The following is a 14,276-nucleotide window of genomic DNA, read 5'->3' as shown; positions in this document are numbered from 1 at the left end:
TTAAAAGATGTTAAAAATTGTATAAAATTATTTTTTAAAAGTTTTTAAATTCCAAAAAATATTTATTTTTTATAAATTTTATTATAACCAATGTTTCAATCATTAGTTTTATTTAAAATTATTTAAAAAATATAATAATTGTCTTAATAATTTTATCATATTCAAAAAAATTAATAACTTTATCTCTCTAAAATATTTTTTTATAAAAAAAAATATTCATCTTTTATTTTTGTTTGAAGAAATTGAATAACCACACCTATCATTTAAATATACTTGTATTTTTTAATCATAACATTTATGCACATTAATTATATAAAAAAAACTATTCAATAGTCACGTGTTAAACTTTAAAAGCGAGTTGGCGTCATACTGTAATTAATTTGAAATTTAATAAAATATAAATTCCCAAAAGTTAAACTCTGAATTTAATCGGAGGTCAACATTAATTACATCTAATAAAAGTTTTGTCCAACTTTAAAAATAGCTTTTCAGTTTCATTTAACCGAATTAGAGTTAAATTCAACCAGACACAGAATGATTCTCCATTCATTAATTGGAAAGGACAATACTAACATTCATTGTTGCTCTATAGAATTTCCAAACCCTATCTTACCCTCACACGTTCTCCCCTTTATGTTTCTTAAGTGTTCGATTAAATTTAAAAAAATTAAAAATATAATACATTTTGTTCACTTTAATAAGTACATACTATATAATATTATATTTTTACAGCATAGTATATAAATATTATATAAACTAAGTGAAGATTATTGAAATATAAGAATATAATAACATAACAATAATTTCAGATTATCAAACTGGTTATCATTCAATGATTATTTTCAACTGATTAAATGACTTAAAGAAGTATGGCACATAGTAGTCAACGGAAATTAAATATGAATTCGAATCTAATCTAAGATTTACGAAATCATGCAATAAGAATACATTAAAGCCCCTCAATGCTATATTATTTTTTGCAACCACTTTACAAAATTATTATTTAAAAAGAAAGTTAAATTAGTTTCTAAGGTTATTTTGTATAAAATTAGATGAAAGTTAAATGGGATGTCTTTGATAAACAAAAGTTATTAAAGTAGAAGCATTTTGTTAAAATTATTAAAACATTTGATAAGTTTATATGAGTTTCTTACATATATCATTGACAAATAATAGAACATAATAGGAGTTTATTTCTCAAGATTTCTTAGATATATTTTTATGTTTTTTAGTTGATTTTGAACACTAGTCTATTTTTTTGTTTCTTTTATATCAAATAATTTTTCAAATCAAAATAAACAGTGTAAACAGGTTAATAATTAAAATAAATATTATAATATTTATAAGACGGTAAATCAATATTTTATTCTTAATAATAATAATAACTATAATTACCATACATCCCACTTATAAGTACGTGGTTGGTTTTTTCTTTCACTAATTTTTGTTTAGTATGTTCGATCATGCACTCATTCAGTTCACGTTAAAAATTTAGTCAATATGAAACAAACTATTTTTTTTAATAATTAGTTAGATCTAATAATACGATAAATGAACTAATAAAATAAAAATTAATTAATTAATAAATACTCTCAATAAGTAAAAGAACAAAAAAAGCGAGAAAAATATTTACAATCTAACAGCTCTAATTCACCAATCACAATAAATATTAAAAGTCCTAAGGAAATACATTAAATATTAAAATCAATAATTTATTTTTCAACAAAATATGACTTCTCACGAATTAGCTTTATTTATTCAAAGACCAAATTTATTTACCAAGCACACACATTCAAACATTAATTTCTTTTATGACATTTTAGCATTGGAACACTGAGACCATACATTTCCACATGTTTACACGGGAACTTATTGAGAGGGGAAGTAATGAAAGCATTGTTTAACAACTTATTAAAAATTAGGATACCATATTTTTTTCATTAAAATCTTATTTAAAACATTTTATTTAATAAAATATTATATAAATGAATTCATATTATAACGTACATTATATACGTTGAAAAACCATTTTTTAATGAAAGTTACGTGTTAAGGATTTTTAAGCATAAAAGGGATAAGTAAGGAATGGTAATATATATCTTTTGTAACAAGTAAAGAATTCTAACACAACTATGTGATAAAAATGAAAAATAAAAGTTAAAAGCTAATAAGGCATAAACATAATATAAAATTGCATTTAAAGGTGTTACAAATTAATGAAGTAATTTTTATTTGAATAAATAAATATTTAACATGAACTGTGATTATTGAGCATAGAATTTCATGTATGAAGAAAACATAATTGAAAAAAAAAAGTAAAAATTTCAGTAAGAAATAGGTATTATTCGGTTGGATAAAAAGCGAGGCAAAACCTTTTTTTATCCCTCCATTATTTGTTTGTTTTTAATTTGACCCCTCGGCCAAGACCAAAGTGACATACCACAACAGAGACAGCCTTCTCTTTCGCTCTCTCCAGAATCGCAGATTTCTCATTTTCTCCTACTTTTCTTGTATTTCACTCTCATTCTCACTCTCACTCCCACACCCAACTCCCAGATCTTCTTTTCCTTCGACGCTCTAATTTATTTCTCGGTGGAATACTGAGGCATCGCAACTAAGGGTTGCCCCTTTTCACAAATTGTTCCATTAATAACGAAAAGTATATGCATTGGATAACGGGTCTCTGAAAATAACTCAACAAGTTGTTATTTTCAAGGCAATTGTGTTTTCTGATTCTCGTGCAACAGGGAGCTCTTTGATTTTAAAAATGGGTTACTGAAGCTAGGTAAGATTTCGATTAACTGTTTTCTATTGCTAGTTTCATTCAAAATGTTTATTGATTTTGGGGCTACAAATTTGGGTTCTAGAGTTGAAGGAACCTAACTCTGGAAATGGGTTGATGTTGTTGTATTTTGCCTGAGATAGGAAAACGAGAAATGGATATGGAGAAAAGGCGTTCCAAGGGAAGCTTCCTAAGCTTGTTTGATTGGAACTCCAAATCTCGAAAGAAGCTGGTTTGGAGCGATCCGGGTATTATTAATGTTCATTTTTGTTTTCATTGTTTACATGCCATGTACACTTGTTGATTCAACAGTGAATCTTTTTCTTCAATGCTTTTGTCTCTCTCTCGCGTGCCTATTTTAAATGTTTCTGTTACAACAATGTAGAGATTTCAAAGCAAGGGAAGGGAAATGTGGAGAACTTACACAAGTCGCAGCTCACTAGGGTGTGAATTTTTTTCCCCTCTTTTTGTACTGTGCTTGTTATTTGTTTTATTTTTTTTACACTTAGTATTTTTTTTTTGATAAATTTCTCTATACATACTTATTAGGAGAAGAAAATAAGTAGGAAAAATAAATTAGTCTTTTGTCGTAAGTTTTATTAGCTTGTTTTTTACTCATGCTAGTACTTATGAAAAAAATAATCTAAACAGGACTTTTATGTATTTTGATGTTAATTTCTTTTTTGGTTTTATTTGCAATTGTTTCAGATAAAGGTGGATGAAATTGGAGCAAGTCCAAGTAACATTCAAAGTTGTGATTTTGACAGTACCCTCTCAATTTGTAGTGATGAAGGATGTGGGAGTAAAGGTCCTGGGTTAGTAGCGAGACTCATGGGTTTGGATTCGTTGCCAGCTTCGGCTGTCACTGAGCCCTCCTGCACCTCACTTTACGGCTCTACATCTCATGGAGTCTCTGACTATAATGAAGGTGCTCTTCGTTCAGTGGATGAGTTTTTCCCTGCAGACTACATAAATACACTGCTTAAGCTGGAAAAGTCTCAATTGGGTGCCATAGAGTCAAGGGCTAGAAAAGTGGAAAACCTTCCAATAAAGAGATTTCAAACTGAAATGTTACCTCCAAAGTCAGCTAAGTCCATTCCAGTTACTCATAATAAACTGCTGTCTCCTATCAAGAGTCCTGGTTTTCTGCCACCAAAAAATGCTGCTCATGTAATGGAGGCAGCGGCTAAGATAATTGAGGCGAGCCCTCAGCCGTATTTGAGGAATAGAATATCTACTGGGTCTTCTTCTGTTCCCTTGAGAATTCTCAATTTGAAAGAGAGATTGGAAGCTGCACAATATACATCAGTGACTGGAAAACCTGCGAATATGAGCAAAACCTATCCTGCAAATGGCAAGCTTAGCGAGAGGAGTAGTAATTTATCCAAATGCACTTCAGCATTCAAGGGTTCAAGAGGTTCAGAAAAAAATAGTCCTTGCCATTTAGCCAGTAAAGGAAAACCAGTTTCACTTGCAATCCACGCCAAAAACAACGCTCATAGTAGAGATACATTGATTTCAAATGGTGACATGAAATGCATGAGAGAGAAAGAGAAGAATGGAATGAAGTCAAATCAGCACTTAAGGAGCCAGAAACCAAGTACGCAAAAAGCCATGCAGCAGAGACCTTGCTCAAGTCGGAATGGCAATGTGCTTGGGCAGAATAATCAAAAACAAAATAGCATGACTGTCAAGGGTAAATCAACTTCAAAATTAGATTCCAATAAGCCAACAACACGAGCTTCACCTTCAGAAACTTTTGGAATAAGGAAGACAACAAACAATGGTGCTACAAATGCCAATGTTCATCCTAGAAGGTCAAGCATCAGGGCAACTGACATCCAAAAGGAGTTTCCACGATCCAAATCAGTAAGTACTTCGAGAAAGACAAAATATATCAGCAGTGATGTTCATGAGGCTGGAGGTCCTGATAATGCAGTAAATAATTTTGGAAGTAAGTCCATCAAATGCAATTTTACGACTGATGGAAGTTTTGATCAGGATGCATTTAACATGAAAGAAAGCAAGGATGTTATTTCATTTACATTCACATCTCCCTTGAGGAGAAGTATGCCTGAGTCATCTTCCTCCACCGAGCAAGTCAACGGAACTAGAAATAGAATTGATGTAAACTCTCTTGCGCATAGTGATAATCTTCATCCCAAAAAACTGTCATTATCTCCACAAGGAAAACATATGATAGACAGTGATGCTCTAAGTATCCTGTTGGACAAAAAGTTACAAGAATTGACATCCAGAATTAACTTACCTCAATGTACCTTGGCCGCAGAGGGAAGTTCTTCTGGTTTGGGATCTAATGTGCAAGACAACTTTCCCAGTGCAGCAAGCACCATGCCTAAGGAACAAGACAGAAGCCTTTTCTCTGACCTGTTTAGTGATAAACTGGACAGCATTCTTGACTCTCGTCCAAGTGATGATCCCGTGCTTAGCATGAATCAGCAACTTCAGGTATCTCAACTCGTTATGTTTTCAGCTTCATCTATTATGATTTTCAGTTCAAGTGTTAATTATTGATAGAGCATCTTGCTTTCTTCCTGCCATCAATTAGTGAAGAGAATATGTTGAGGTTGGGAAATAAAATGTTTGGAATGCACATTAAAATTTTCCGGTGATTTGTTTGAGATGGTTCTCACGTAATTTATAGTATCTGCTTCTACAAATTAGATTATCTGCAATTTGCAATAATATTTAGTCTGAGAATAGTCTCTTTGATTATCTTCGTATTCAATCACTTGTGCAGACTTCTGAAGTAAATCAAGATCCTAGCTGTAGCAGCAATAGTGAAAGTGGAAATGATATAGTTTGTTGTCGTTCAACTTCTGTTGCGGGGTCTGAAACTCTTGTCAGCGAAAGTTACTTGGATAGTGAAGACAGCGCTTACGGTAATGTTTTAATCTTTATCTTTTCACTGCCGATGAACCAAATTTGTTTCGAACTATAAAAATAAAAGTAAAAACAAAATCTCACAATCTGTCTCTTTTACTTATTTGGTAAGAAATTGCACCATGCTCTCAAAGAAATTTGAGGCATTGTTGGTTTTTTGTGGAGAAGGTATTAGCTGTAGAACATTCTTTGCAGATGGTGTTAAGTTATTCTTCAAAACTGGATTGTTTGGCATACTTTTGTAGTCTTCTATTATTTATTCAAAACAAAATGTCAAATATATTTTAGCTGAACACGTATATTACAACTTAAATATTTTTTCATTCATCAATAATGGGTTATAGAAGTTACAATTCGTTGCATTCCCTCACTATAAAGGGACTTATCTGTAAAGTTGTAAGGGCCATCGGTTTCTCCCTTTTCTCTTTTCAGCCAGCACAATCTATTCTTCAATGCAAGACGAAGAAGCATCTAGTTTTTCCCAGATAAGCGAATCTGTATCACTTGAAAGTGAGGTGAAGGGACCAGAGCAAAGCCCTTCCATATCGGGGGATGGAAATATGACCGTCAAACAAATGAATGGGATATCTAGTTCAGTTGATTTTAAGAGATCAAGTAACACAGAACTTGAATATGTACAGGATATTCTTGGTAATGCAAAGTTTATGGCAGAAGAATTTGCCATGGGTCAAACTAGTGCAGTCATTATGCCAAATTTATTTGAACTGTTGGAGAATCAGAATAGTAGAACAGAAAACTACGGAGAAGAGTACTCTAAACTTGAAAGGAAGGCTATATTTGATTGTGTGAGCGAGTTCCTGGAGTTAAGATGTAAGCAAGCTTTCATTGGAACGTGCAAAGTGTGGCCTGGATGGATGATGGCAGTTCAGAGGAAGAACTGGATGGCAGAGGAACTGTACAAGGAGATGCTGAATTTTAGAAGCATGGAAGAGGTAATGGTGGATGAGCTTGTCACAAAGGACATGAGCTCCGGATGTGGGAAATGGCTTGACTTTGATGTTGAAGCATTTGAAGAGGGTTTAGAGGTTGAAGGGGACATACTAGCTTATTTGATTAATGAATTAGTTTCAGATTTGTTACCGGTCTAACCCCTTGATGATTTCTGTGTGTGCTATACATATTATGAGTATGAACAAAAAGCATTGGTGTAATTAAAATTCTTGAAAGGTAACGCCAAAGCGTCCGTAGAATATCATTCAATCAAATTCTCTTCAGTTTTTTTCTATTTGACAGTAATATTTTTAGAACCTTTTATTCCCGTACTTGAATGGTGAGTATAGTCATTGCATTAGAAAATTTTCATGTTGAAGTTAATTTGAGTTCCCTCGTCACTTTGCGAGTCTCAATCCTTTACGGTACAGTACAGATGTCAGTATTTGACACAAAAACACGGGTTTGAGAATATAGAAATACAATCGGTGCATGGAAATAAAGTAGGGTTAGTTAGTTATAAATCAATGGTAAAAAGTGTGAATATGTGATGATATTCATGGATGCACTCTAAACATTAATAAATGAATGAGTACAGAGAACAAAATATGTTCTAGCACTAGTTGCATCTCTCATATGAGCAACTAGGTTCTGGTTTGTCAACTTTTGTTCCAGTCATTTAAGAATTGAATTGGTCTTGTTTCTATCAACTTGTTATTGTGACCGTAGTCTGTTGCTAGGCCTCAAGGTTGTGGCTGTATTATCCCATATACTTATTATATGGATGAAAATATCTGAATTAGTTGGGCAACATCAAATCAACCTAATAATTTCCTCTGACTGGTTTATTTTGTGTACACTCCTTCACACCTATTGTGAATGGTGTGAACAAACTTCTAGTCTTTATAACTTATACATGCTGCCTTGTCACTGCCAAAGCAAGAAAAAGACAAAATCAAACAAGGACTAACCAACCAACATATCATGTTTCCAAATGGGCCATGGCTCACTGGCCTCAAACATTATTAAGCATATATAAAGGCTAAGATTTCATTTTGATCGAAAATGACATCATAAATGGACCAATTGGAGCACTTGGCACATGGTTTCTCTGTGGTTAAAGCGAGCTGGTCTTGTACACTTTGATGTTTGCATTGAGAGGAGTAGGAGGATGGGAAATAGAGAATCCACATTTTTTGGTATATGGTATAAGTTTCATTCTACAATGATCTATCATTTTAACGAGCCTCGTATGCAATAATTACAGTAAAGGATATAACAACATACCACGTGGTTTCTACATTATTTCTTTGTTTCTACTTATATCACATCCTTGTTACTTGCAGTTTCATATCGCTCCTTCACTTGCAAAATGGAAAAATACTATTGGCATTAAACTGCTGTAATTATTATTACTATCGTCATGGCTATTATTGTTATTTAGTTGTTACAAATATTGTTTCAAGTTAAATAACTTATTTAATACATTGTAGGACTAAAGTAAATGATGTAATATTGATTATAAATTCATTCTTTTTGAAAAACAAAGTTTTGAATGAGAAATTAATGAAGAGATGTTTTAAGCATTACCAATGTCAAAATGAGTTGTAACCTTAAGTGAATCCGGCGTACAACGGGTTTGAGCCGAGTTAGGTTTAAAAACAATATAATTTTTTATGGGGGTTAGTTTTCAACTTGGGCTCACTCAGAACCCGGCTCATGCGGGTTGAAACTGTGGTGAGCCGGGTTGGCTCATCAACCCATCTAATTTAATTTAATTATTTATTATTTTGTGTTTCAATATTTTTAGTTAGCATTTTTTTATTATATTGTTGATGAGATAAAAAAAAGATGTTTCAAAAGAGAAAAATATTATAAATTTATCTATTCAAGACTCTAATATTATAAATCAACAAGTGATACAAAAATTATCAATATTAAAAACTTATTTGTTCGCCTTTTGTGCTTATGTTTGGATTATGCTTGAATTGTATGATATTGTTATTTTATTTTGAATTGTTTTTGGAGTTTAACATCATTTTAGAGTGACATTTATTTAGATTTGAATTAAAAAAATTATAATTTTTTTTATTTAAAAAAATTATAATTAAGTGAGTAAGTGAGTCAACCCGTTTAATCCACCAACCCGTGATGGGTCGGGTCGGATTCGAATTTTTTTAGCTCGCTAATAAGTGAGTCGGGTTTGGTTGACTCACTAAATGACCAACCCGTGGTGAACCAGACCGAGTCGAACCAGATTACTCGTTTTGACAGCTTTAACCGTAAATGCACTTATTCGAGGTTTAACAATATGAAAATTTTAAATGTTCTAAATAAAAAAAATCATTTCTATATTAAAATAACTAATGTGAGAGCTTAGTTTAATTGTGTGGATCCAACCATTTTTTCCTAATAAATGTGGTGATAAAGGATGGTGGTGGTTGTTTTAGATTGAAACATAGAAGAATGAAAATGTGGAGCAAACAAAGTTCGGATTTTAGAGATAGGAAGTGTAATAATGATGTTTGTGACAAAACAAAGAGGCTTTGAAGGTGATAGAAAATAATGAGCATAACAACTTCAATTGATTAATCAAAGATACGTCATGTCAATTGAGGAAATGATAAAGGAGGAGAGGACGGGCATGTATTCGTAGAAGGGATGAATCGAGTACTACATTAGTCAATTAATTTAGATTCAAACTAAATTCAAATCTATATTTACTATAAAAAGAATTAGATAGAATTTTTGTACTAAATACAAATAATTGAATTGATGTCCAAATCTATACTTAAAAAAGTTTACATATTTATAGAAATTGGTATTCATTTTAAAATCATATTTTTTTTTCAAAAATATTGAAAATCCAAAATAATTAAATATATGTATTTAGTGTACATAAAATTTAATAAATACAAAATAAATATTAATTTGTATATTTTGTTGATTTATGGTTTTGTTTAAATGAGTTGTATTATGTGATAATGTTTATTCTGAGTTATGAGAGTTTTATGAACTTAGAATCACAAATCCATAATAATATATAAACATTTGTTTGAATTGTGTATTAAGTACTTATCTCTAATAAAGATCATCTTATTTATCAGATAATCTAAGATATCAATTAGTATTAAAGTGAGAGTTCTTATACTTTTGTAATTTGGGTTATAATAAACTTATCCATTAATTTTGGACTTGTTTGTAAATTTAAACTTTTTGAATTAGATCAGAATTATTCTTTACTAGACATATTTAATATAAGTATTTCAAAATTCATCAATTGATTTCATTGGTTCAATAAAAATTAATGTATAGATTCATACGTAATTTATATGATTTTTGTATATTTTGGTTTGATTGAAATTAAATTATTTATGGATTGCTAATTAAATTGTTTTCTTTTCACATATATTTCTGATATTAAAAATTTATTTTAATAAGTTATCTTTGTATAAGTGGTGATCTCTTTAATTATATTATGTACTTGAGAAGATATAAATCTAAGTGCAGAAACAACATCATCTGATAGAGAATAAAAAAATTGTTTAAATTCTCATAGATATTGATATTTATATATATTTATTGTGCATGTTTAAATTGTATTTTTGAAATACTACATGTTTTTGGTTGAGTTATCTAATATGTATCTATATTTTATGAGGTTATCATGTAATATTTAATAAAAAAATATGAGTATAATTTTATAACAGACTATGAAGGTGGAAGTCAACCTCATAAACCTAATTGTTTTTTTTATGCAACCCGTCCAAAATCAATTAATGAACTACAGTTTGCTCTTCACATCAATTTGAAAGTTTTCACTAACATAAAGTCTATTTGTTTTTTAGCAGTAAGTAGCTATTTGCTTGAACTGGTTTATCCATAAATATTTTTTAAATAAATAAAATAAAACGTGGAATTTGAAAAAGACACTGACATTGTTGCACCTATATTTTTGGCTTGTGGCTGATGATGTGTTGGCCAATGTCAAGCCTTTTCAGAGTTACCTTATCTATAACATTTTAGGATATTTTTTGTTATTTTTTCCACTTTTAAGAGTTATATTGAAAAAAAAATGAGGTTTATGCACCTGAGAAAAAAAAAGGTATTTCATTTATTAAACTAAGATATTTAATTTATAAAAAAAGTTAAAGTTATACATAATGATAATCATAGAAAATGAATAAGAATAAAATGATTATATATATATATATATATATATATATATATATAAATATATATTTTTTTATAATGCTTAAAAATCAAACAATTAATTATATATAATATCAAGAAATTAAATAATTAATTTATATAATATGTATAATATTTCATTATATTTTATTTTAATATGTTTTTAGATATTTTGTCATCATATTTTATCAGGGTCCTATAAAAAAATTGAGTATGTAAGAGTTAAATATTAATAATACATCTTTTGGTGAGTTATTTAAAAAATATATGTTAAATAATTTGAGGTGAGTTATTTAAAAAATATATGTCAAATAACTTTTTAGTGAGTTATTTAAAAAATATTTGGTGAGTTATTAATATTCTAGGATTACAAAGCAAAAACAAAAGATTGGTTTATAAGTTAAATAAATTTGCATATGGACTGAGATAATTTTTTAAACAATGATTTTGTAAGTTTTTTTTTTCATGTTATTGTAACACAATTTTATACTGTCTAAAAGTATTACTTTCTGATTTCTCATCATTTTGTTATTCATTAGTCAATTTTAAATGTAAGTGGATGATATCATTCTAAGAGAATTTTTTTTATTTTTTATTTTTATAATGTATAATTAATATTAAGTTGTTTGTTTAAACTAAAAATCTTAGTTCTTTCTAATACTTTTTAAATTTGGAAATGGTCAAATCTATAACAAAGGTGTTTTAAGTAAGAAAAAATATATTCTATCTCTGTTTGATTATCTTTTTTTGTTAGGTAATAAATCTCGTATGTATTCTATGTAAACTTAGTCTCAGTAATGGTAACCTTATAAAAGATTGTTCTTAATATAGAAGATTAATTAGAAGAATTGTGTATTTGATCATGTTTAGACTAGACATTGCTTTTATAATTCATAAGCTTAGTCAATACATTCAAAATCTATTCACCACATATTTAATTGCAGTCAATCCACTTTTACAATATTTAAAATCCACTTCAGATTAACATTTGTTTTTTCCAACCAAAAACAAATTTCCTTTTTTTAATGTTTTTCTAATTTTTAAAAATTAAATAATTTATTATAAATAATATTTATAATAATTACCTTTAACTTATTTTAATATATTCATCATGGACTAATTGGAATCTCTTTCTAAAAATCTCATGTCATTAGGAAGGAAACTACAATAAGCTAATTTCGTGACTACATTGGTGCTAAATACAACCTCAGGTTGGATTTTAAGATCTCAAAATAACTTGAAGAAACTGCTCAATGCTGATGAGATGATAGTTTGTTTCTATAGCCATTAATTATCTCTAGCTTTCCTTTGTTTATTTGGTTTACTCATCTTTCTCGGATGGAACCAAACACAACTTACTATATTTCTTATTAGATTTAAGTCTAATTTTCATTTGTTATGAACTCTCATATATATTTCATATTATTATATTTTCTTTAAAAACAATGTTATAATAAATAAGACAATTATTACAACAATACTGTGCAAAAAGATTATAAGAATGATGTATAAAAAAAATCTGATACTCTGATCTCATACACTGTTTTATTGTAAATTTTTAATTAATTGCATATTAGATTTCTTCCACAATGGCATGGAAGGATATAAAAGAGAGTGGGAAGGGCAATTTTCGAAGACAACTCTGTTGTGTTCTGTTAATATTGTTACAGTATTTATTTATTCATTTGTCTTCCTTATTTTTCTGCACTGGCTGTTCCTGCAGTTGCCGTTGCAGGTTTTGCACCTTTCTCTCTCTTGAGACACCATAGCAGAATAATGGAGCTCCAAACCCGGAGCAATAATGGCGAAAAAGCAAACACAGAAGAAGACATCGACAGCAACTGCTCCACTCCCTACGTAAGTGCCCCTTCCAGTCCAGGCCGGGGACCAGTCGTTGGTGGAGGCTTCTTCTACAGTGCTCCGGCGAGTCCAATGCACTTCACCATAACAGCAGCTTCCACTTACTCACCCTCTTCCTCTTCCTTTGAGAAAAACTCCTCTTCCTGCGAGTTTGAGTTCTCGGCCCGGTTCAGTTTGACGGGTTTTAATGGTTCAGCTTCAATGAGTTCGGCAGATGAGTTGTTCCTCAACGGGCAGATCCGACCGATGAAACTTTCGACCCACTTGGAGCGTCCGCAGGTTCTGGCCCCGTTGCTGGATCTGGAAGATGAAGAGAAAGTAGAAAACGAAGATGTTGAAGCGCGTGTACGAGGTAGAGATCTGAGGTTGCGGGACAAGTCTCTCCGGAGAAGGACCAGATCCCTGTCACCTCTGAGGAACACGCCTCTGGAGTGGACAGAAAACGAGGATGTGGTGAATGAGGTAAAAACAGACAAGAAGGAAAACTTGACTCCTTCAAGTGGAACAGGGAGGAGTTCCAAGAGATGGGTTTTTTTGAGAGATTTTCTCAGAAGTAAAAGCGAAGGAAGAAGTAACAACAAGTTCTGGTCCACTATCTCCTTCTCCCCAGCCAAAGATAAAAAGGCCCAAAACCAGGGTAATGGGCAGCCAAAGTCCAAGAAGGTGACAGAAAAGCCCACTAACGGTGTCGTCGGAAAGAGGCGCTTACCGGCATCACCCCACGAGTTGCATTACAAAGCTAACCGCGCCCAAGCGGAGGAGTTGAGAAGGAAAACATTTTTGCCTTATAGACAAGGCTTACTTGGGTGTTTAGGATTTAGTTCCAAAGGATATGGTGCTATGAGTGGCTTTGCCAGAGCCTTAAACCCTGTCTCTTCCAGGTAAACTTTCCTGTTCCTTTCAATATTTATATATAAAAAAAAAGTTGTACAGATATCATTATTATTTGTTCTTGTATCGTTCTGGAATGGCGTAGTTGATTGTGGAAGTTTTGCGACCACCTCCTATTGTTGTATCTTACATTTCACAAGATTGATGAAACTTGAGCTTTCTTCTATCCATGTGTTTGTAGATGCTCATAAACAGTGTACAATATTTCATTGCTACTCACACACAGTACGTTGTCTTACTGTTTATGCTTGCTGTGCAGCGTGCAGTAACTGAGTCTGAGTTTATATTCACACTCGCTGGTTCTAGTTTTGGAACTTGATTTCATCTAAGTTTTACTATCTTGAGTGCATGTTTTCTGCAGTTAGATTAGACCTAAATAAGGGTTACAGCGTTTGGGTTGTTGTATGTTATATTAATTAACAATGTTAAGGGATTCAAAATGAATTGAAAATATATAAAAGGGAATAATGACAGAATCCACGTGGTGTGGGAGGGTGTGAGGTGGGTTTAGGTATGAGGCCCATAGTAACAGTGTAAACACAGTTGGAAGATGTTTCTAGTGTAGCTCTAAGGAGACCCACAATTGAAAGATGCTTATGTTTGTTTGTATCTTAGGTGTCCTAAACTTTTTGTTGCTTATGCAAATTGTATATCTGTCGGGACTCGGAGCAGGGCAAATACATGAAATCACCAACTT

At 31.2% G+C, this 14,276-nt stretch overlaps 2 protein-coding genes across 2 annotated transcripts; both read left to right on the top strand.

Annotated features, from left to right (window-relative positions):
* The first annotated feature begins 2,413 nt into the window (after nt 1-2,413).
* LOC124838965 (uncharacterized) lies at nt 2,414-6,932 on the top strand. Its single transcript, XM_047314696.2, has 6 exons — nt 2,414-2,785; nt 2,926-3,030; nt 3,168-3,226; nt 3,491-5,251; nt 5,544-5,685; nt 6,119-6,932. The coding sequence occupies exons 2-6, from the start codon at nt 2,937-2,939 to the stop codon at nt 6,793-6,795; spliced, it is 2,733 nt and encodes a 910-aa protein (XP_047170652.1). The 5' UTR covers nt 2,414-2,785; nt 2,926-2,936; the 3' UTR covers nt 6,796-6,932.
* Nucleotides 6,933-12,461: 5,529 nt separating this feature from the next.
* LOC124838950 (uncharacterized) lies at nt 12,462-13,871 on the top strand. Its single transcript, XM_047314681.2, has one exon. The coding sequence runs from the start codon at nt 12,605-12,607 to the stop codon at nt 13,571-13,573; it is 969 nt and encodes a 322-aa protein (XP_047170637.1). The 5' UTR covers nt 12,462-12,604; the 3' UTR covers nt 13,574-13,871.
* Nucleotides 13,872-14,276: the final 405 nt, after the last annotated feature.

This window comes from Vigna umbellata, chromosome 5 (assembly GCF_029865625.1).
Source record: "Vigna umbellata cultivar VRB3 chromosome 5, Vumbellata_1.0, whole genome shotgun sequence".
NCBI lineage: Eukaryota > Viridiplantae > Streptophyta > Magnoliopsida > Fabales > Fabaceae > Vigna > Vigna umbellata.
The sequence above is the reverse complement of the archived record's forward strand: the minus strand, read 5'-3'. Positions and strand labels throughout refer to the sequence as shown.

Excerpts from the sequence above, each read along its gene's own strand:
- LOC124838965 (XM_047314696.2), top strand. The coding sequence starts at position 2,937 with ATGGATATGGAGAAAAGGCGTTCCAAGGGAAGCTTCCTAAGCTTGTTT. Across the intron at positions 5,252-5,543 it reads GCATGAATCAGCAACTTCAG|ACTTCTGAAGTAAATCAAGA; the intron begins GTATCTCAACTC and ends TCACTTGTGCAG. Across the intron at positions 5,686-6,118 it reads TAGTGAAGACAGCGCTTACG|CCAGCACAATCTATTCTTCA; the intron begins GTAATGTTTTAA and ends TTCTCTTTTCAG.
- LOC124838950 (XM_047314681.2), top strand. The coding sequence starts at position 12,605 with ATGGAGCTCCAAACCCGGAGCAATAATGGCGAAAAAGCAAACACAGAA.